Source organism: Camelus ferus, chromosome 8, assembly GCF_009834535.1.
Source record: "Camelus ferus isolate YT-003-E chromosome 8, BCGSAC_Cfer_1.0, whole genome shotgun sequence".
NCBI classification, from domain to species: Eukaryota; Metazoa; Chordata; class Mammalia; order Artiodactyla; family Camelidae; genus Camelus; species Camelus ferus.
In genome coordinates this window covers 25,092,140-25,116,018 of record NC_045703.1, presented here as the reverse complement: position 1 = coordinate 25,116,018, position 23,879 = coordinate 25,092,140, and the positions used below count along the sequence as shown (strand labels likewise).

Below are 23,879 nucleotides of genomic sequence, written 5' to 3'. Positions count from 1 at the left end.
TGCAATATATAAATATATAGAATCATTATGCTGTACACTTGAAATATAAGGTTACATGTCCAGTATATCCCAATAAATTTTAAAAATTATGTCTGTGGAAGGTAACATAAAAAGTTATTTCAGAGTGCTGAAGTTATAAATAACATGAATTATCACTATTGAATTTCTTGGTTACCTAGATCACTTCAACCTGAGCTCAAATAAGGTATCAGTCATCTTAAATTGACATGATGATCAATATACTGTTATTTAATAACGAAAATGATCCTGTACTCAGCTGCCTCTTGTGGACATTTACTGTTGTCTGCCCAGATGGATGCCCCCTCCCACCTTTCTCTGGGAAATGCCCCTTCTAACCATGTGGTCAAAGGGGTGCCCCCATCTTCTTAAAGCACCTGTCTTACTTGTTCAGGGCAATTACCCCAAGCTTGCCAATCACAATCTTCTACATTTTAAACTGGAACTGTTTCCTGGCTGGAAATTAAGATCCAGGAAACTGCTAGTGACAATGATGCAGCCACAGGCAGGAAACGACGCCCATGGGTGAGGAAGGGCCCACTGGGGTCTCTGGTCCTTTATCCTGGAGGCCCACGTGGATTCCCGCATTTCCCACTGCCTGGTGGGTAAGCCCATCAGTCTTCTACTTAGTTGGTTTGAACTGGCTTCGGGAGATCACAACCAGAGGAAGCCCAACGCCTCTGCAGCCCCACGTAATCAACAGGACGGAAAACGCAACAGATCCTACCTGGGGAGCTTTCGTGAGGAGAAGAGCAACTTCCGGATTGTTGTGGTAGCGGGCAGTCTCCAGCGGGGTCTGGCCTGCCTGAGGAAAGACACAGGGAGGACAAGTGAGTGCGGGACACCAACCCTGCACACACACAGCCCAGCCGGGGCAGCTCTCCGGGGAGCGGGCAACCTAGCACCCAGGCACGCCCACTCCCACGCTTGCTCAGTGAGACACAACCACATGGGACAGGGCCCTGCTCTCGAGCCTGAGCCCAGCCAATGAGGGCGCCCAGTCACACCTGAGGACTCAGCAACAGAGGGTTAAGTGCTAACAGGTGAGCAGTAAGCCATCTAGGAGGCAAAGGTCTGGGGCACCGCTCACCAAGGCAGGCTCCTGGAAAAGAGATGTGGGAGGTTAAAAAAAAATCAGACAGGGTCAAGGTAGAACATCTCACTTGAGGAAACACGAAGGATCATAAAGTCCAGCGAAGCAATGCGTTTTCCCTGGAGAACGATGGAGATGACACCTGGAAGGGCTCAGAGTCTCGGCAACTGGATTGTGAAAAACAATTAGGAGGCTCTGGCCACAGCGGAGGCTCTAGAGAGAGTAAGCCAAAAACCCGAAGCTGGGAACAGTGGGATTCAAAGGAAGGGAAAGTGCTCGAGGAATCACCCACTCCAGGTACTAGAGCTGGGGGTGGAGACAGAGGCGGGAGACTAGATACGGGAGACTTTCCCCAGCGTTAACACCCCAGACTCTCCACACGGTCGGCTCTGAGTCTGTTTCAGGAGCGCAGAGACCACAGGCCAGCCTCAAGGGAGAGGGGGCACCTGAGCTGGCGCCTGCTATAGGATCTGGGAGGGAGACACAGAAAACAGGAAGGCGATACGATGGTTTTGGAGAAAACAGTTTTGAGGAAGATTAGTTTGGAGGTCATTTTTTTGAGGACCCCCACATCTGTTTACCAGCCTGAAACTCACTTTCAGTAACGTCCACTTGCCAGTTTACTTGGGTGCCCTGACCCCTGTCATGCCAGGATGTGCTCACTGAACTGCTTGAAGATGAGTCCTCAGGGTCTGTCAACTCACAGGGCTGCTAGGAGCAAGGGTCCCCTCAAGTCCACGCCTGCGGGCCCCAGGGTTGTGGTGTCCGCGCAGCTCCACGCTGAGCCCCGGAGTCGGCAGAAGTGGTGAGGTGGTAACAACACGCCCTGATTTGGAAAGGAGTGGGAATGGCTCTAGAAAGCACTGCTGCAGCCCCACTTACATTATTAACAATGGTTCCATCTGCTCCGGCTTCCAGTAAGATTTTAACCACCTTCTTGTGATTTAGGGCAGCAGCAACATGAAGTGCTGTGTCTCCAGCCTGAAATTAATCAGAAGAAAGCTGGCTAAAACCCATCCAGTCATGGCCCACAGCCCTCCAGCTTTTCATCCCATCGCCTGGTGGTGGCTTTTTAAAGTCAAACTGAGATTTATTTGCCTTAGACTGATAAGCAGCCCTTCGCTAAGATGTTAGGTGGTTCTTTTGAAAGATCTTGGAACTGAAAGAACTATGCACAAATACTGCATTCCTTTCTCACTGGGGATACCAGAAATCATGGGACAGGATTAAATGCAGGGGGCATTTAAACTAATACTGGGCTGGCGTTGTCAAGAGTGGTGGCACCCAACGCTACAACGGAGGCAGGATCATGGGCAGGTAGCCAGGTGCCCTGGACCATGTCCCTCTGCCCAGGCAAGGATGGACAGGGAACCCACCGGCTTCTGAGCTAGAATGAGCAGAAGCTTCGAAGATGACTACTTCTACAGGCCCTGGAGTAATATCCCAGCCCTGCAGCCACCCTCGAGGATGCAGACAGGCCACCGGGAATCACCCAACAGGCTGGGGTGTTTTCTGTCTGGGTGGAGTCACTGATAATCCGTGTTCACTTAACACCAGCTGTTCAACCTCTTACGAAATAGCCTAAGTTCTTTTTGTTGTTTAAAAAACAAAATGCTTGACTATCAGCTGTGCAACGGACAAATGCAGCTTGGGGGCCAATTCCAAATGCAGATGCTGTCTTTATCCCCAACAGAATGACAGCAATAAGTCAGACCAATGTGGGAGAAGTGAAGCAATTCGTTCTCTACTGGAAGGTGATCAAGAAGGCGCCCTGCTACTTTTCCAGGGCAGCATGGAAATCCAGCCACCCCAGGCCCTCCTCCCGCAGTGAGCAGCGGGAAAGTGTTCACCTCACCTGAGTCACCTTGTTGTTTTGGGGGATGCTCTGGAGCCGTGATTTCCAGTCTTGGCTACTCACTGGAATCAGCTGAGAAGCTTTATAAACTACTGATGCCTAGGTCCCACCCAGACATTGACTTAATTAGTCTGGGGTGTGGGCAGGGCGTGATAATTTCAGAGCTCCCAGGTGATTAAAATATGCCACCCAGGTTGAGAAGCACCGGTTTGGCGAGGGCTGTGTTGGGTCATCTAGTTCTAATGAACTAGAATCTGCTGGAAGGATGTAGAATGACAGTATTTAGCTACTTTATTAGGTCAGTGGTTCTCAATCCTGTCTGCACACAGGCCAGGAGTTTTTTAAAAAACGAAACAACACATACCATTGCCTGGACCTCATCCCCAGATGTTCTAGTCACTTAAATCGGGGTGGGATTCAAGAATGGTATGTTTAGTTCCCCTGTTGATTCTAATATGCAGCCAGAGTCAGAAACGACCATCACAGGGTATATTCAATTTGAATCAATCTTTTTTTTAAAACTTCATATTTATGCACCCAAACTCAGAGAAGCCAAACAAGGCATCACTTAGGTATCCATAAATAACAAGACAACTTTTTAAAAATCCAAATGGATACTGAAAATCACACACATTTCCATAGGACGCTGTAATATCACAGCTTTATTTCAAAACCCCACTATAAAGCATATATCCTGATCATGTACTGAACTTTACAGAAACGAGAGACTCCATCAGCTCACATAAAGGTGGCAGTGCAAGGAACACAGCTCAGGAGTCATGCGACACCTAATTCCTTTGCTTATTTACCAAGTCACTCTTCCTTGTGGGTTTCCACTGAAAACAAAACCCTGCCTGGGATCTACAGAAAATGTTCAATATGCAAACATGGTGATGTGCACTGGAATGATAAGGGAACGCTTTCTCCGGGAGGCCAGATAAACCAGGACCATGGGAGGTGAGGGGAACACCCATGCAAAGACCAGCACTGGTTGAGTCCCAGACCAGGAGAGGGCACCCCCTCCCAGCAGCCTCCCCCAACCCTGGTTTGTGCTAACACACCTGACAGTTAGCCTTGAGGGAAGGGGGCTGACAGCCATAGGGAGGACACATGCACTGACCTGGTTCTTTTCATGGACAGAACAGAAAGCACTGAGGAGGAGCTTAATGATGGACAAGTGATTATAGCGCGCGGCAACGTGCAAACAGGTGTCGCCTGCCTGCGGACAGAAATCAAACTCTAAGCACAGTTTGAGCAGTTACAAAACAAAACAGAGAAAGTAACAAGAAGCTCATTTAAAAGCTAGCAGACTAGCATATATTCTTTAGAGGGTACTGGCCTGGATTATAAGCATCTCCCTTACCACAGATGCTCACTCCATGACTCAGTCCTTTTCTGCCTGCAGCCCTGCTCTTTCCCACCACGCAGGCTCTGTTTTGGGTTTCAAATGCTGGATGCCTGCTCCCCTGGAGACCTTCATAAGCGCTAAGGCAGGCTCCGCTTAGCCAGCCCTTAATAAGACTCCATTAATCTCAGCTGCTCATTAATCCCAACCGCTCCTACAACCCCAAGGCTCTGCAATCTACTGATTAAAACCAATAGCACTGCTTTGAAAATGAGATTTCCCCATCACAGATCCATTGTGCCTGGAAGGACCAGGGAGGCAGGGTGAGCCATAGGATTGTAAGTGCTCTAAAAAAGTCAAGAGCACCCCATTTTAGTAGGGCCCCACTGTCCCACGTGAAGCAGCGTAGTCTGGGGGAACTGATGAGGAAGCAATTGCTGGGCATAATAAAAAGCATTCAGAAAAACTCAGGATCAGGACCTTCCTTAGCAGTCACAGGCCAAACTGCTCCCGGAGAAAAAAAACAACAAAACTGGAGACAACATCACAACGTTTTGCAGTGCTCCCCTAACATTGCCACTCAACCTCCGCTCTATCTAGAGAAGCCAGCCCTCAGCATCACCTTCTCCCCTGGGTTAAGAAGGAGCCAAGCTCAAAGCTGAGGTTCAGAGCAGGCTCAGAACCACCCTACATGAGCATGCTCCTAATCAGGGGGCTGCAGCCAAGGTCATTTTGGAGAGAAGCCTCAGTCAGATTCTCTAGGCGTGTGGCTAAGGGATGGGGTTGATAAAGGAAACACAGCTTCTGTGGAGGGAAGAGGGATGCCCACAGGACCCTTCAGGTCAGGAACCTCTATGAGCTACTGAACCATCAGCTCATCCCAAGGATGCCTCGGTAATGGATTTGTAGATGCTGGATGTGGAGTATCAGATGGCTTCCTGATACAGCATCAGCCAATATTTGCTTAGAGTACAACACTATGTGGGCAGAGGCTTCTTGAAAACATTTAGACTCATTTGCTAAACACCTGCTGTACAAAATGATAAAACAGACCAAGGCTGAGGAGTGAGGGGACAAGCATGGGAGAAAAAGTGTTTGCGTTGATTCCTCTTCCTAGCCCCTCCAGGACCCCTTAAAAATTAGCAAAAAAAAAAAAAAATGGAATACTTTACTGATAGTCCCCACTTTTTACATTTTATCTACACGTGAATGCTCAAGCACGCTTTCAGGGCTATTTTTCGAGGGACACAAGAGCACGAGAGAAGGTGATTTTGTTCACCCACATTATTTTTGAGGTCGGCACGGGACCCGCCCAGCAGGAGGACGCGGGTGCTCTGGGCGTGGCTGTTTTGGCAGGCCAGGTGCAGGGCCGTGTTCCCCGCCTTGGAGAGAGGCAGAGAGAAAGGAGGACACGTTAGGGACAAGCCTGTGGCAGGGCGAGACTTACAGAAGAAAGCAATGCTCACGGTCTGTTTCCCGATCGGTGGTCCAAGCTGGGGTGCTTCAGTGGCAAGAACATTTAACTGGGAGTCCAAACAGGCAGAAGAGGCACATCTGTCATAAAACCTTGCTTCTAACTCCTGGCTCTGCCACTTACGCATTGCAAACTGCTAGGCAAGGCTCTTAACAATCTCAGCCTTGAATTCCTTACCTGTAAAATGGAGCGTGACCTCTCCGTGAGGAGGCTGTGGAGAACTGATTCGGACTGCCTAGGAGAGCACCTTCTTAACAGCAAAACGCTGTGCACCTGTAGGGCGCTGTCAGTAAGTGGACCCTTTCCAATATGCTTAACAGCTGTGGCTACAGCACACTACCAATGGGGTGAGGAAGACTGAACAGGCCACTTTCTACACTGCAGACTAAAGGTAACAGATTTAACTAGCAAGGCTTTTTCAAACCTTGTTTTTTCTGGAAACATCAAAATTTGAACCATGGACAAGGTCCCCGTATAACAGGCACTACAGTTGCATCTGTCACTCCTGGTACAGATAGTGACCCTCTTACTTTATGGACTCTACCTTCAAAGTCAAAATGACAAGTAAGGTTCAGAATCATGTCCACAGCAATCTTGCAGAAAGAACTCATAACAAGAAGAGGATTTTTTGAAACTAAGGGAATAAGGCCGGCAGTCTGCTGCTGAGCCCTAGAAGAGTAACCAGAAAAGCAGGCAGCATGAGCGGGTGGCAGTCTGAGGGGACTGTGAGCAGCCGGGAGGTTAAACGCATAAGCTCAGTGTCTGTTTTGCTGAGCTGGGTCAGGCCTGCGGTTGTGGGGTTCAGCGCTCTCAGCCTGCCTGTTTATGGCTCCTCCCTCAGCTGGCTTACTCCTCTCTGGATCACACAGCACTCTCTCCCCAGACTCACGGATGGTTTATAGTCTCCTTACCTTTGAAAAGAGGACTGAGTTTTAAAAAGTAGAGGAAAACTGCATACCGCTGGGTCACTGACTTCCCCTCTCGTAACCCTGGCTCTCACTCACCTGGGCAGTCTTTCTTCTTCACTGTGACCTCCAGGAACTTGGAGGAGGGTCTAAGCCTGAGAGCCGAGTGAGCTCAGTGGTTATTAACCCTTGGCTGCAGGCTGGAATCACCTGAGGGAGCCTTGCAATAGACCCGTGCACAGCTGCAACTTTGATGTTCCAGGCCCAGGGCGTGGGGCCCAGGCTGTTCAGGTTTTAGCAGTAAAAGTCCTACATTCTGGGAAGCCCCTCCAGCTACAGCAAATTGAGACAGCTGGTCACCTCGGGCCTGGTCATCAGGCAGGGTTTTTTTTTTCCCCCCTTTTCCTAGGAAATTTTAAAGTGCAGCCAGGTGGAGAACCACTGTTAGCTTAGTCTTCCAAAATGAAGCGTCTGCCCACGTTTTAAACACTCTATTCCCTGTGACAGGGCTCAGAGCTTGGCGTAATTCTCACTGCAGAGAGAAGGTGATCTCAAAGCTGTTGGCTTCATGGGAGTCATTAAATATGTGTGGAATACATGAGTGAAATAAAAGAAATCTGATGGTTGTAGAAATATACCAGTTTACTTTTGCCCATAAGAAAATATCAGTGATGCTGAAAAACATTTGAAGGAAAGAAATGAAAAGACATGGGTTAGAATATACAATTATGGCACATCCATACAATCACACGGGCAACAACAGGGAAGATTCTCAAAACCATTGTGCAAAGTGAGAGAAGTCACAGAGAAAAGGAGGCAATGTTAAAATCTGAAATTAAAAAAATGTGACCTAGACAGATACACAGGGCAGGTATTTTCCCTACCTTGAGCAATAACTACTGATTTCCCAGACAAGGGCTGCCATATTTGCTGAGTATAAAGGACCTTTCTTACACAATGGAATATTACTCAGCCTTTAAAAGGAAAGAAATCCTGTCATTTGTGACAACGTGGATGAACTCAGGGAGCAATACACTAAATGAAACAAGTTAGAGAAAGACAAGTACTGTATGATCTCACTTCTAAGTGGAGTCTGGAAGAAAAAAAAGTTGAATTCATCAAAACAGTAGGAAAATGGCTGCCAGAAGCTGGGGGGTACGGGTAGGGGAAATACAGAGAGGTTGGAAAAAGGGTATAAACTTTCGGCTGTAAGATGAATAAGTCCTGAAGATCTACTGTAGAACATGGTGACTGTAGTTGATAACACTGTGCTGTATAAGTGAAATGTGCTAAGAGTAGAACTCAAATGTCCTCACTCACACACACAAGAAGATAAACATGTGATGTGACTGATGGGTTCATTAACTACTGGGAATTATCAAATCATCACGTTATACACTTTAACTACCAGCTGATTTTATTTGTCGGTGATACCTCAGTAAATCGGGGGGGGCGGGGAGAAGGACTTTCTAGAGGCTTCCCCAGAGGCTGTGGCTGGTGCAGAGTGCAGAATCTCTCTTTTGGGATGGCACCTCACCTGTGCTTCCAAAAGCCTCTGCTGCTTTACCTAGAGAGAGAATGCGTGGCATCTCACAAAACTTTGGGAGCCCTGAGGGGGACAGGAGGGCTACGCTGCAGCGGAGGCACCCTGGCGAGTTGATGGCCCTAATTGTGCCACAAATGAATCACGCGTCTTACTCAAAGACTCCACTGGCTCCCAGCTGAGGTTTCCCTAGCCATTAACTGGGAACCACCTACTCAGAGTTGGCAAAAGCTTACTAAATCATGATCCAGGCCATGTACCACTTCAAAGAAATGGAGAGCCACCAGGCTGCCAGGCAGTGAGCCGGGTGCAACTGGAGACGTTACGATGCATGGCTTGCTTTTTCCTGCAAGCTTCCGGCCCATGAGGGAACCATGTGAAATATTTAACCAGTAACTAGTAAACACGGCACAGCTGTGAGGGTCCACGGGGTGCTGTAGGAAACAGCCCTGGGAGGCTTTTGGGGAGGGGGAGGCTGCCGCCCTCGGGGACTGGCTGGAGGTCACCAGGCGGAAAGGAAGGAGGTGATGGGAGGGTGAGCCCACTCTGATGGTGTGGGAGGCGCACACCAAACTCTGCCAGAGAGATGACTTCAACAGAGGCTGAGGCCACCCTGGGGAGGCCTGAGACAGAGACAGACTGAGGAGTGTCCCTGGAAGGTTTCTGAGCAGAGGAGGAGCAGGATGGAGAGAGACTAGACAAACTGGCAGTCAGTTATGAGGCTTCTGAACTCATCCAGGGACACATTAATAGTGAGCACAGAAGGACAGGGAGGGAGGCAAGGGGGGGGTGACAGAGGAAAACGAGGAGGAGGAGACGCTGCTGTCCCTCCCCTGTCCCCATGAGGGCAGGGCTGGCTCCCTTAACCACCCTGTCGTAGACCAACAGAGTTCATGGGAGGCTGGAGCCTCAGGTAGGGTCTCCTGCTCACCGAGGAGTTTCAGGCTCTCACTTCCTTTCCGCAGCTCCCAAGCCCTCGCTCTGCTCGGTGAGAAGTCTCCGGCGGGGAAGGCAGGCCACAGCCGCCCTCACCTGTGAACAAGGGAATCTAGTACCTGCTGGGCCTCACCTTGTTCTTGGCAAGCACGTTGGCTCCTGCTTTAACGAGCAGCTTGGCTGATTGGCTGAAACCGTGCCAGGACGCCTCGTGCAGGGCGGTGTTCCCGTCCTGGGGAGAACACATGGGGAGAGAGTGTGTGTTACCCAAGACCTGACCCATCTCATTGTAGTCAATACACTGCAGTGTATTTTAGGGCACGGCCCAGGGCCTTTCTCAGCGGGGGTGTCTCACCTGAACCCAGGAAGTGGTCTGAGTGGCCAGTTTCTCCATCCTCCCACCAATGGTACATAACAAGTACCATTCTAGGTGCGCTCTAGACTTCTGACACACAATGGGTGACTTAAAGCATTAGGGCTTAAGCTTCTCTGGGAACCCTGGTTGAGGAGGGCTCACGTTTAACAGGAAGCCACATCAGGACGCACGGTGTGCCTTCCTCCCCGCCTCTGCTGCCCAGGGGCTGCCCTGCTCTGCTCTGCTCCCGGCCCCAGAGAGAACCCTGCGAAGATCAGGCCAGTGAAGAGTCCAGCTTTGTGCTTTCCAGGGGCCCAAGGGCAGATAGGTAAATCCCACTGCTCCTTTTTCTTCCCCCAAATTTAATCTCACCCAGCTTGATCCAAAAGCCTCAGGGCCCCAAACAAATGAACAGGCACTGAGGACAGTGATTTGTAAATAAGGCAAACAAGTGTCCTCAATAGGCGGCTTTTAAATAAAAATCAATCAATTAAACACAGCTTGCATTTGCTTAACTTACTACTAAAAAAAGAACTGTTAAGTGCAATGCATTGAGTGGGGTGGGGTGGGGCCCTGAGGTAGGGGTGAGGTGAGGGGAAGCATCCAGAGAAGAGGCAGAAACACCCTCTCTGCTGTTCCGGGCCAGGGCGGGGCGGTCAGCCAGGCTCAGTGCAGAGACAGTCTCCAGTTGTGTCCGGGCTCTGGCTAAGACATTCATTCAACACACCAAGACACAGGCCTGACTGCTGACACCCACAAGGGGAAGCCTAGGGTCTCAAAGGCCAGAGAGTTGGGGCATTCTGGGTGCTGGTAATGATCTGCTCCTTGATCTAGGGGTTCACACAGAGGTGCTCAGCCAGGGCAAACTCACTGAGCTGCACACTTACTAGCTGTGCACTTTTCTGTGTTACACTTTAATGAAAGGCTGTCTAAAAAAGTAAACGGGTTGAACTGCACTTGATTGCAAAGTTCCATGTTTTAAGACTGTTTGACAATTTAAAAACACTGGATTAATATATGTCATTGGGATTTTTTTTCCGAAGAATTGATTTTGCTCCCTTTTTTCTTCTAATATAGTTTAAATAAATTAACTCGCTCAATTATTAAAAAAATAAAAAAGGAAACAGTCTGGGACACATCCCTTCCCCAATACAGGCCTCCACAGGTCATTACTTCTAGATTTTTTTTCTTCACTATCTATATTTATTTGGTTGCCCACTGCTGCCACAGAACAGGGGGAAGGATTTAAAACAAAACAAAACAAAACAATACAAAACAACACCAATATGCTGGGATATCAGATACTCTTTCAGAGGGACCCTGGGCTGATTTTGTCACGTTAAATCACAAGTGAGCAACAAGACTCAGGAACGCCAAGGTTTCGCACACTGGGAAGTTCTCAAAGTGGGTCCTCAGGCTGATGGCTCCCACTTCCCGCCTCACCTTGTCTTGTCGGTCCAGAGCACAGCCCTCCTGGATGAGCGCCGCGATGACCTCGGTGTTCCCCACCACCGTGGCCCGGTGCAAGGCGGTCTGATCCCCCTGCAGGTGGCGCAGAGGCGAGGACAGGGGTTAGCTCTCTTCCCCCATCACCCTCTCCTCACCCCCTCGCTCCTCCACTGGACACAAGGACATCCCCCATCACCGCGGGCCAGCTGGGCTTTGTGGTCTAGTTAGTAGGCAGTGCGTGCCAGGAAGAGTCATTTTGTTCACAAACTCAGTGGGAACCTGAAGCCAACCGCAGAACAGCCCTCGCCTATCCAGAGCCAACCTCAGGATAAGGGTCAGACCCTCACCAGCCAGCCCAGAGGAGGGCAGTGTGACTGTCACATCTGTGAAGAGTGGGTGTGAGAGCCGGACTGTGTGCACTGTGCAGTAAAACCAGCGGTGCCTGGAATGTTTATTCCTTTCTGAGTCCTCCCGTTCCTGGCAGTCAGGGGACTCACTCGCCTGCTCTGTCAGTTAGCAGCGCTGATAACTGGATGGCGGATGTGTGATTGTTGATTGGACTGGACCTGGCCAAGAGCAATGCCGGGGTTACCCTCGGTCATCCGAGGACGCCAGGGACTCAAGCTATCCCTGCACATCTCTAAGAAGCTTCTCCTGGTGTTTCCTGACAGCATCCTCTCTGATTTAGAAAGCATTTGACCCCTTTCCCTGTGATCAGATTCCTGAGGTTGCCAAACTTCTCTTTCTCTGTGCGGGCACCAAAGGGAACTTGACTTTTCCCCTAACTGCAGTTGAGAGAAGGACTAAAACTCCTAGAGGTAAGACGGTCAAGTCTGTAACAAGAGAGAGGGCTAAAGTGTCTGAGAGCACATCTCATCTCTGACAGGCACTCAGGAAGTCAAGTAGAGACAAATCAAATCCAGCCTGGGAGCAGCCTTGAATGGGGAGATGGGTGAAGAGTGAGGAAAATTCCTGGTCGGAAGAAAGAGGCGTAGGGACAAGAGGGTCTGGAGATGTGAGTGGTGCACAGCCTTGAGAGACACCTGTCACCTCACTGGGCCTCAGGTTCTTTACCTGTGAAGGGAGGGAGTTGATGATCCCCAAGGTCCCTCCCTTCCCTTCCTGGGGTCTATGATTTGGTTGGCAAGAGTTTTTCATAGAGTTTCCTGGTGGAGCACTGGAAGGGTAAAGGACATGCCCCAGGACACCCCTGGTCCTTAGCCCAAGAAAGGAAAGAGAAAAGATTAGAAGACAGAAAATACAGAGGGGTTTAAAAGGCAGATGCACTGCTACCTAGAACTAACATCATCAAATGCTGATTTTACTTACTAACCTCCCTGGAATCTACAACAAATGACAATGCACTTTAAAAGCACTTAATCCCCCCCAAAAGTTCTGGAGATGGATGGTGGTGATGGGTGCATAACAATGTGAATATACTTAATGCTACTGAACTATACACTTAAAAATGGTTAAAATGGTCAATTTTATGTTATGTATAGTTTATCACAATAAAAAAAGCACTTAATCCTATTTAAAAACCAATTCACATTTTAAAAAGCATTCTATTTTATTTATTTTGTTTTTGTTTTGGGGGGAGATAAATTAGGTTTATTTATTTACTTATTTGATATTAATGGACGTACTAGGGATTGAACCCAGGACCTGGTATATGCTAAGCATGCACTCTACCACGGAGCTATACCCTCCCCACCAAATTCACATTCTTAAAAAAAAAACTCCCTTTAAAAATGAATGAGGGGAAATGATTTTTATTTTCTCCCTTATACTTTATAATACTTTCCAACTTTTTAATGTATAATTTTTAGCATCAGGAAAAACTTCTATTTATTAAAAGTCTAAGCTGTACCAATATACCAGTAACTGGACTGTTTATGTCTCAGAATCGTTTCTCACTGTTTATTTGTAGAATTTAAGGGATTTCTGCAGTGATGGGTCAGGACCTCCAGCCCCAGTACCATGATTCCATCCACTGTCCACTGCATTCTATCACAAACCCACCCTTTGGCATCCTAAGCTATTATCCCATTATAAATTAGGTTTTGACTTGGTTTTCTTTTCATCCACCTTTCCAAGACCCCTTACTCAAAAAGGACACTTTCTGTGTGCCATGCAGTCAAAAGAAGAACATGGCCACTGGGTCAGTGGTTGCACAAGGCGTGTGAAGCTGTTACACATCCACTTCAAACATCTTAGGAGGTGTTTCCAGATAAGGTGGACTTAAGGCCCAAACAAGCAATCATGAAAAATTGCCCAGCCTTAACTTTTAAAAACTTCTATAAGATTTTCCAAGCCCGTTTCCCTACCGGAATGGTTATAGGTTTCCCAGAATGGACTTCAACTGCAATTGATTGTTTCTGACCTGATGGTGCCCTGTTCTCAGCCACAGAGGTGAGGCTTGCAGCCCGCTCCTTCAGGGTAAATACCGACTTGGTCAGATATCTAACTGCTAGAGGCCTTTTAAGATTTGCACCAACTGCGGCACTCTAATTAGCACTCCTTGGACCAATCAGAACGACTTATTTACGTAATGAAACTTAACCATTCTGTCTGTGCTGTGCATGAAGAGTGGGTCGTGTCCGCCACTCTTGCCGGTAAGTCATCCCGCAGCCTAACCTAAGCCTGGCTTTGGGTCAAATGTTTTATTGTGTTTCCCGAGCTGCCACTAAATCAGGAGTTTGGAGCCAGAACGTCATTGTTATTTATTACTTGCTCTTAGCATGAATCTCCTGTATTTGCTTCTCTAGAGATAATTTTCCTTTGTGAAACTCTGGCTCAATGCAAGAAGCTAAATCTAACTTCTAGGTCAGCCTTTAAAAGTAAATTTCCAGATGGATGATCAAGACAAGGAGATCTGATGACTGGTGTGAGGCTGCGGTGGGAACACAAGGGTCTTCAGCCCCTGGGCACAGGTGACTTCTGTGTGACCCCTCTCCTTGCAGAGACCCTTTGCAGCACTGCCTGTCTCCAGGCACAGCTTCCCCTTCGTCTTCAAGCCCCTCAGTCACAGATCCCACTTACAAGCCTGGGTCCTTGCCCTGTCTGTCTGATAAACACGGCTGAAGTGAAGGGCAAAGCCAGCCTTTCCCCACCCTAAGTGGTCCTTGAGCGGGACCATTAGCTTTGCTCACACCACGTGGGGTGGTTCTGGAAGCCTGGGCACTTTCTCTGGTGTGTAAAACCAGCCACCCTAAAGCTACCAAGGGGAGCATTAGAGGCTGAGAGACATGAAATACATACGTCAAGGGCCACCTCGTGCTCTTGGCCTCAGGGCTACTCTTCCCCCGAACACAACACAGCAGAATACCTGAGACCCTCGACTGAAATGGGGTCAGTTACCTGTGGATCAACTCTTCCTCCTATAAAATGAAAACTGACTTGAAGTATTTCCTCTTTGAAATATGACACAGAAAAGAACAAAATGTGTCCTTAATATATACTTATTAAGAGGCGAAAGCAACAACTCTGACATCTTTATTTCTATACAATCTAAATATCAGCCATGAAGTTCTGACACTTGGGAGGGGGTGAAGGTGGGACGAGTGCAGCACTCTTAGCAGCACTGACTCATTTACTTAGTGAATATTTACTGACCCTCTCCTGAGCTCCAAGTGCCATGGCATCTAATTCTCTTCATTTAACTGACTGAAAAAACTAAGGCCCAGTGCGGTTCAGGGCCTAGCCTCAGAAAATCAGCTAATTCGGGGTAGCACAGCTGGGCCAGAATTCAAATTGTGAAGGCTTTTTGCGCTCAGCCCAAGCTGTTTGCAGCCTGTGAAGTCCATCAACCTTAAGACAGGCCTAAAAAAAAAAATCAGGTGCAGGGTGAGGCTATAGCTCAGCTAGTAGAGCGCATGCTTAGCGTACACAAGGTCCTAGGTTCAATCCCCCTACCCCTGCTAAAAATAAAACAAACAAGTAAACATAATTACCTACCCCCCAGAAAAAAAACCAGAACAAAACAAAATTACATGCTTGTTAAAAAAAAAAAAAAAGTGCCTCTGTGGGATGGGGCTGCCTCTTTACGGCATCATCAAGCTTAAGTGCTTTTAGCACAGTGCCTTGGCCAGTACGGGCACCTGAGAAGTATTTGTTGAAGAAGCTTCTGCCAGGAAACTTGCAGAATCAGCAGCTTAGCACTTCAGCAGTTTGTGACTGTGAACTGACCTGTTTGCAAAGTACATGAACTGCCACCTCTCGATTTTTCTGACATCAGTGTTTCTTATTTTGGGATTTTGTTTTTAATTTTGTTTTAACTTTTTTCTTTGTGGGGAGGTAATAAGGTTTGTTTATTTATTTATTTATTTTTAACAGAGATACTGGGGATTGAACCCAAAGACCTCATGCATGCTAAGCATGCACTCTGCCACTGAGCTATACCCACCCCACCTCTTACTTTGGGATTTAAGAGGTTTGCAATATTTGAGGTCTAAATCTTTGTTCTGAAATGCTTTTAAGTTCTCTCCCACATGGTGAAAAAGAGTGAGCACAGTGTGGGCAGATTCCAAAGCCAAGCTCACAGAAGGAACCCAGTCATGCAAAGGTGGAGCATGCCCCTCTTCTGGAGGAATCCCTCCCAGGTGGCACAGGCAGACACGTGGCAAGGAAGCTCGAGACAGGGTAGGTGCTCAAAGCAATTGCTGACCTCTTTTTCTCTCTCTGATCTTCTAGGGTTCTTCCTAGCCTTTCTTCTCTGGTTTTTCTTAGTTTTTTCTTCCTTCATGCCTTTTACCGTGGCCACAGGGTCCTGGACTATTTCTGAGGTGGGGGCTGTGTGATTGCTCATGGACCAATCAGAGATGGCGTGAGAGCTCCAATGAGCGTTGACAGGGTTGGCAGGAAGCAAGAGAGAACTTGCTCCTGGAGTTGCATATTCTAAAGAACTGGTTTCCACAGGTTCAAATTCATAATAATCCCACTCCAGGGCACTGGAGGTCATTCTTCAACTAATTTTCAGTCTTTACCATGATATAAAGAACAGTATCTGTAGAACATGAAGTTAGGAGTAAATTCTTCATAACATTAACGTTCTCTATTTATACCCATCATCCAAGACAGGTAACTTCTGAAATAATTCTGAAATAAATACTTAATCTCCCAGCTTTTTAAAAGAATACCCATAAAGAGTTTTCCTCCTTGAATTCCTGCATGAGTTTCAAGGCTGATCAACAAGCATAGTAAACATATAGAGGACAGACATGAACCATATTCTGGCCAAAGCATTCCTTCAGAACTAGTAAAGGTCAAGTCAGTCTTCTCCATTCCCAACTGTTTTCACACTGCCTTGTTGCTGTTGTGTTTTTGTTTTGTTTTGTTCTAAGTTGTCTAGGAGAAGCAATGTACACATTGTCTACAGTAAGGGAAAGATGCAAAAAAAGAAATAATTCCAATAAATGAAAGAGACAGTTCCTGTCTAAAAGAGAGCTGGCTTTCCTCTTGCAGACATGTCCCCCTTTGGTGACATTGTGAAAATTCTTGATTCTTTTACTTCCTATCTTGCCTGAAACAAACAGCAGCAGTTCTAGAAAGTCAGCCTGAGTTTTGCTGCAGAAGAACACAGTGGTACTCAGAGCTCAAGACCTGAGGCAGTAGTGTTGAGTCGGGATGGGTTAGCATGCCTGGTATTGCAGCCTTGCCACCGTGGCAAACAAGGGCTTTAATTATGCAGAGAAGACCAGATACATCCCAACATATCTGCACCAACAACTCAATGCTCTGCCTTTCCTGTGGTCAGAATCTCTTCTCTCTCCCTGTATTTTTGCTCTTGTCACGTAAGGATAAGATATAATCAGGTATGTTATGATGACTATAGTGCAAAGAAGGAAAAAAGTATCGAGACCCAAGGTAAACATCAACAGCTTAAAGCTAAATCAGCATCTTTTGAAAAATAACACCCTTGCTGACTCAACAGTTTCCAAATATAACCAGAAATTTATGAATGACACCGGACAGCCTGCTGCCCATGTATAAAACAATGACATATTCAGTTATTTCTTTGAGCATGCTGTTATTCTCGTGTGTTTGCCAAGGTTTAGGACATTACACAGAGACCCAAAGAAAACCAGAAGCTCTGGTGACCCACACCTAGCACACCTGAGGGTTTGAAATTTGATAACATTCTATAACCACAGTTATCAAAGGTGAACCTGGAAAGGGTTGTAACTGCAAACTCTCCAAAGATTCTGTGTTCCTCACAAAAGTTCTTGCATTATCATCAGGACCTTCTGCTAGTAGCTCACTGGAGGACAATATACATAACCTTTTCTGAATTTCACCTCCCTGAAGACCCAACAGGGCAACCCCAGGTACTACATGACTCCATGCCAGCCACTGCTGATTTACTCAGGAATTTACCCCAAAGGAGCCAACTGGAATCTCTTTCTAGATAATCTGACTAAAGAGACTCAGAGACTGAGTCTCAATCATGGTGGTAGCACTAGAGTGAACTCTTTCTGGAGGCTACCTTTTTCTCCAATTCCATGAGATCAGTGTCCTGTTTTTTTCCTTTAAGTTGATTCTTTTTAACTAAATGTATACTGAGTAAGAAAAATCAAGGCAAGAAAAGAAAAAAAATTTAGTTTTTAAGCCCCACCTTTTCTCCAGGGGCAAGTTTGGTCAACAACACATTTCTAGCAGGCCTTGCCCACACTCACTTGTGAGTGTGTGTGTGTGTGTGTGTGTGTGTGTGTGTTTGGTGTGCTCCTTTATACTGAGACAGGACACAGACAAAATGCCCTTCAAGGCTCTGTACTTAAATAATACTAGATAGGAAATAATAGTACTAGATGGGAACCTAGAAGGGAAAACCACCCTCCACTCCCAAACTCAAACTTGCTACTAAGGATGGGTCCCAGAGCAGGTCTTCAAGAGGAAGTTCTTCCTACCAAGATGCAGCTACCAAGTGCTAGCGAGCATCCGCTACTGTCCCCACCCCCCATAGCTGGTTACACACTGTGGGATTCCAGGCAGACAAGCCCCCTTGATAAACATCCCCTGATAGAGTGATGGCTTCTACTCACATCATCCTGGACATCGAGGTCACAGCCAGCCTTCAGCAAGATCTGGACCACAGAAAGATGGCCCTTGTTGGCAGCAAGATGCAGGGGGGTCCGGCCATGCTGTTAATGCAGAGCAAACACTGATTTCAGAACCAGACATCACAACCACTCCCCTGGGGGTGGGGGCCTAGAGCAAGGTTTGCACAGTGGCACTCCCTGCCTCCTTCAGTTTGGCAGGAGATACTTATGGATTTACCCAGAATTCAAGTTTGTCTCAGTTAACCTTCGCTATTGGCATTGTGATTGATGAACAAAATATGCTCAAAATGTGAAGACTTCCTTCAGTTCATCATTTCTACTCCCCACTCACCCAACTAGGAAAGTGAGGGGTTTCATGTCTTCTCTTACTTCCCCACTGGTTGGATACTCAGGGATGGTTAAGCGGTCACAGTGAATCTGACAGGGTAAGAGATGGGACAGCAGCAAAGGGTTAAGCTAATCAGTCCCAGAAAAGTCTGGTTAGTAAGTCCTCAAAACTGAAAATGCTGTGCAAGCCATCAGAACAGATCCTCCCTGTTTTAAAAACAAATTTTAAAATTACAAAATATTTCAGCCATTTAAAAATATGAATACTATTTTTAAATGTACATACCCACCAACGACTTTAAGAAAAAATTAGAAAAACCATAGCCGCCGCTCCTTGTGAACCCCTTCCAGATCTCATCTCCCCTTGTCCCCGAGGTAACCACTCATATTTGGTGTTTGTTACTCCTTTGCCTTTCATTTCATTTTACTACATGTTTGCAGCCATACACAATAGATAAATATTGTTTTGATTGTCTTCAAATCTTATGTAAATTGTGTTAAACTGTACAATACCATTTAGCAATTTCTTGGTTCAACATTATATTTTTGAGTTTTTAAAAAAATTGTCAGAGTGGTGGGTATAGTTCAGCAGTAGAGCATGTGCTTAGCATGCACAAGGTCCAAGGGTCAGTCTCCAGTACCTTCATTGAAAATAATAATAATAATAATAAATAAAAATAAAAAATATTGTCACAAGTAGTGCCAGTTCATTATTCACTCACTCTCCCACTGATGGGTTTCAGACTGCTCTCAGTGGTTTGCAGGACACATGTGTGTGCACCTGAGTAGGCTTCTCAGCCCTGTCCCTGAGTCATAGAGACGACTGTTCCCTGCAAGCAGGCTCCTGAGCTATGACACGGCGGGGGACACCCAGAATAACCCTCCTCAGTGTAAGTCAACACTATCTGGAGAACCGACCTTGCCAAACTCCAAATTCTCCAAATTCCGGAGGAGACATTATGTTCCCTTTGCTTTCTCCTTCAAGTTCACCATGAAGAATTGTTTCCACCTCTGCTCCAAACAGCATTTAACCACGGCCCCTACCTCTGCCAAAAAAATCCTGGAGGAATCAGAGTCTCACATGGCCTTGGGCCTTTTTAGCATCTTGATAAAACTTCCCAAAGACTTTACTAATATTCTAGCTGGATAAACCCGTTTATGATCTCCATAAAGTGCTGGCTGGCCATGGGTAACCAGCCTTGGAGGAAACCAGAGATAGCAGACAATAAAGGATCTTAATTTCAACCCACGAAATGCAATCAAAAAGCATTAGAATGATTATGGAAAGAAAGAGGTCAGAGCTCACTTTAAAATTAGAATTCTTAATTAAGAAAAGTTTCTCCCAAGAAAGTGGGCTATAAAAAGCCTTCATAAAACAGCCATGTCTGGGATGAGATGAAGGCGTGACCTTCCCTGGCTGGCGATGATGTTCCGCACGGCTGAGTAACCTTTATTCCTCAGACAAAATGTCCACAGCTGATTAGATGGAACAAAACAACCTGGTTCCACTCAATGGGCCTGGCCCCAGGCTCCATCTGCCATCATGTGTCCTTGTCAAGGACGCTGAATCAGTGGCCTTCACAAAGCTTCTAGGGCATTCTGAAACAAAGATGTGTGCACTGTGAGGAAGGCTGACAGGAGCGGGGGACACAAGTGCTTCTGAGGAACTGGGAAGTGCAGACCACGGCGGGGAGGAGCTGCCCCCAGAGAGGCTGGAAAGGAGGCCACAGGCCGCAGAGTAACAGGTCAGGTCAGGGCAGCCCCGAGGAACAGCCTCGTCGGCAACCAGATGTTACTGCATGGAAGCTGAGGCCCGAGGAGGCAAAAGGGTTTCCCCAAGTGAACACAAATAACCAAAGGCAGGAGAAGGAAACACTGATGCGGTTCAAACCAGGTCACATCCAGAAAAGCTCTTTAGAAATGCTGTATCACTAACAAGATGGCCCTTCCTACTCCAAGTCAGCAGAGGCCCCTCTGGAGAAAGGAGAGGCCAGAGGCCCTGGGGCCCGACAAGCCTAGTTCAAACCTCAGCGCTGACTAAGAACACCTGTGTGATTGGTGCAGGACACGCTCTTCAGCCCATCTTCTCTGTCAAACAGGAATAGCCTTCACCGTCCGCCCCCTAGGCTTGAAGTAGGATAAATGAGGGAACACGCACCACCTACCACGGGTTTCCCTTCCCTCCAACTGTCCTCAGTCCTCACCCCTGAAGACACCCCAACTGTCCCCCTCCTTGACACCTGTACACCTTTACCTTAAAGATCAGTGAGATATTTTCAATGGCACAGACCTGGGCAAAGAGTTGGCTCTCAGATCACCTGGACAGCAAGATGAGCCCTAGCTGGAGGGTCGAGGTTCCTACCATCCAGTTCTGATCTGCTCATTCACTTCCATTTTTGAAATACAATCCAAGGTTCTAAACCTCCATGTCTCTCTGGAAGGGCCTTCTTTACTGGGAACACCCTTCTCCAAACCACGCCTTTCCCAGTTCTCCAAGAAGAAATGTCCCGGGCTTGTGTTCTCCACTCCTACAGCACTTTGGCTCCCCCTCAGGAAACCACCACAGTCTGTTCTGAGTGTCACCCTGGGCGCCGCCCGCCATCTCCCTGAGGGCAGGACTGTGTCTTCCATGAATGATGAAGCAAGTTGGTTCTTGGGCAGTATAGGGCCATGCCAAAGAGGCCTGTGTCCCTCAGTCACAGGGCAGGCCGGGGCCACCAACAAATTCCACAGTTCGGTGCTCAACCAGTGAAGTGGAGAGTCTGGGTGATTGCAAACTTCAAGTTCTGGGATGTCTCAGCCTCTCAAAAGAGGTGTAGACATCCTGGGGGCTTTACGAGCATTTACGCAGCCGCAACAGTGACACTAGGGCTTCTTTGAGGAAGGCCAGCACCGCCCCCACATGCCTGCCTTCTTTTCTGGCATCTAATAAAACTAGTAGCAAAGCCAGTAGCAACGAGTTTCCCACTGACCCTGAAGCTGTCCAATCCTGTCCCCTGGGCTCTCCTAACACCACCCCTTACACACATACACACACACACACACACACACACACACACACACACAAATATACAGGCACACACACACACACCACCCACCAAAGTAGGAGAGCAAGCAAGAAAGGAAGACAAATGTGCTCGGTTTTCCTGAACACTCTGTAGTGAAAAGCAACAAACATAGAGTCATTCAGGGGAGTAGCTGTTCCTACCCTGAACACAGGGATAGTCCAAGGCCATGCCTGATGAATGGGGAAGGCTGAACCCCCCTAAGTGTGAGGGGCAAATAAACACTGATCCTTAGAGGGGACTTTGAATGACCCAGACTCAAGGATACAACTGCTCTCATCTCCACACCCCTAGGACTGGCCAGTGGAAGAAATGGGAACAGGATAAAAGACTGTGTACCATGAATGATAAGAGGAAGAACTTTCTAGAACATTGGTTTGTCTGGATTGTATCCCAGTTCAAAGACCAGTTCAACCCAACTCAATCCAGGCCCTGGTGGGCCCAGCAAGACCAGTAATGATGAGGACAAGAGCAAGAGACAGCAGCAGCCAACATTTATAGGATACCTGCTATATGGTAGACACTATCTCAAGAATTTTATTAGCTCATCTATGTATTAGCTCAGTCGATCCTCCCAACAACCCTATGAGGTCGGCACTATCATTAAGCTCATTTTACAGATGAAGAAACTGGCACGGAGAGACTGTCACTGGTTCCATGTCATGCAACAGGCCATCTGAACCTGGATTCACCCCTGAGCCGGTGGACCGCGGCACCCATGCTCTGACCCACCAGGCTCCCTGTGGCCTGCTTGCTGTGGGGTGAGGGTCTCCCCTGGCTCTGTGCTCCCTCCCAGGAGGCTCCCAAGACTCCCAGATGATGACTTCTGAGGGTGCTAGGAAATAATCCGGTTTCCTTAGAACCTCAGGCATGAGGAGAGAGGTTGCCCATTCTCCCTGTACACCTGAATTGCCTGGGAGGCTGGTCTGTTTGTCTGTCAGTCCACCTGTCCGGATGACAGAGCCCCCTCCAGTTCCTGACTCAGCGCTCTGTGGGGTGCAGCAGCAGGGGTTCTACAGCCTCCCCAGATGACTGTAATGAGTGACTGGGGCTGAGAACTACAGGATGAGATGAAGACAGACCAGCATAACCCTCCCTGGAGCAGCTACAGGCCCTCCGGGGAAACTGCCGTGTTGGGCCTGTCCAAGCAGGAGTCATTCCTCTAGCTACATTCCTCATGATGCTTTCATCCCGTCCTGTCATACAGAACACTAAAAGACTGCATCTCCTCAACGCAGAACTTCCTGAGTCTTCAAAAAGTATATAAGCAAGATACTTACTAAATTTTTGGATATAAGCAATATAATGACATTACTAAAAATTTGGAAAGTAAAAGCAAATCATCTGTGACTCCACCACCCCATATAATGATTATATCTTTATCAGTCTTTTCCCTGCATCTTTTCTATTGATGCTTTTGCCCAGTTATACTTCTAGGTCACATAAAACCAGCTTGCTTGTGTATTAATACTATGCCTTAAACCAGTGGTCCTCAAACTTTATTGGGCAGCAGAGGGCTTGTTAAAAGACAGATATCTGCCCCCCTCCACCTCCAGTCCAGTGTTTCTGATTTTGTAGGTCTGGGGTGAAGGCTGGGAATTTGCATGTCTGACAAGTTCCCAGGAGAAGCAGATGATGCTAGTAGGAGACCACATTTGGAGAGCCACTAACAGAAACCACTGGTTTTCAACCCTGTTTCACATTAGAGTCGCCTGAAAATATTTTTAAAATCTCAAATTTTATCCCTAAAAGGCTGGATTCCATCAGCCTAGGGTGCGGTCTTGGCATGGGTGTCTTTTTAAGTTCCAGGTGATTCTAACATGCAGCCAGAGGTTATAAACCTCTCTTTACATGCTTTAAAGGTGCTTTAAAGGTGTGGGTTCCTCCAACCTGCCTTGGGGCAGGATGGGCCATCTGAGACCAGCGGGAAGAAAGGGCGCAGGACCTTACAGGGAGCACACTTCCCTGATCAAACCAGGGAGAGGCAGGGGCTGGGAGCCTGCTCACTTGCAGGGAACTGAACAGCAACGAGCCTTAAGCGTTGCCAGGCAACAACCACAAAAAAGTGGCCTCACTGTCAACAACTCTGGGCTCTGGTCTGGGTGCTGCTTTGTCCTGGCAGCACCGTGCAACCCGACTTCCAGCAGAACTGCTGCATGGGAACATCAGAGCGACTCCTGTTCCAGCAGGTGACCCATAAATCACAGTCACAGGCGATCATAAAGGGCGCTCAGAATGAAAAGTCCCTGCTACTCATTTGGAAGAGGCTAACTACCAGCTGGAGGGGGCGGGGCTGTGTCAGGGAACATTCCAGGAGGAAGATTCCTATTCAGATAAAGATCTTCCACCAATGAGGACGACAAGGGAGCCCAATCAAAGGCAACCAGCTTAAAATACACCTTGAAAGGAAAAGGAGGTGTTTTGTTCCTCCACGTGTTCAGATTTGGTACTTAACC

The 23,879-nt window shown here is 47.5% G+C and overlaps 1 protein-coding gene across 12 annotated transcripts in view; it reads right to left on the bottom strand.

Moving 5' to 3' along the window:
- ANKRD6 (ankyrin repeat domain 6) overlaps positions 1 to 23,879 on the bottom strand; it is a 198,199-nt gene that overhangs the window by 44,831 nt on the left and 129,489 nt on the right. For 8 of the 12 annotated variants that reach the window (XM_032484585.1, XM_032484587.1, XM_032484586.1 and 5 more), the window contains exons 2-9: positions 18,014 to 18,112; positions 15,640 to 15,978; positions 10,968 to 11,066; positions 9,303 to 9,401; positions 5,595 to 5,693; positions 4,087 to 4,185; positions 1,994 to 2,092; positions 746 to 823 (exon numbers count right to left, since the gene is read on the bottom strand). In XM_032484585.1, coding sequence (XP_032340476.1) covers positions 746 to 823; positions 1,994 to 2,092; positions 4,087 to 4,185; positions 5,595 to 5,693; positions 9,303 to 9,401; positions 10,968 to 11,066; positions 15,640 to 15,933 — 867 coding nt within the window. In that variant the 5' untranslated portion in view covers positions 15,934 to 15,978; positions 18,014 to 18,112. The remainder of the gene's footprint in view (positions 1 to 745; positions 824 to 1,993; positions 2,093 to 4,086; positions 4,186 to 5,594; positions 5,694 to 9,302; positions 9,402 to 10,967; positions 11,067 to 15,639; positions 15,979 to 18,013; positions 18,113 to 23,879) is intronic. The other 4 variants (XM_032484594.1, XM_032484591.1, XM_032484592.1 and 1 more) reach the window with 3 other exon arrangements.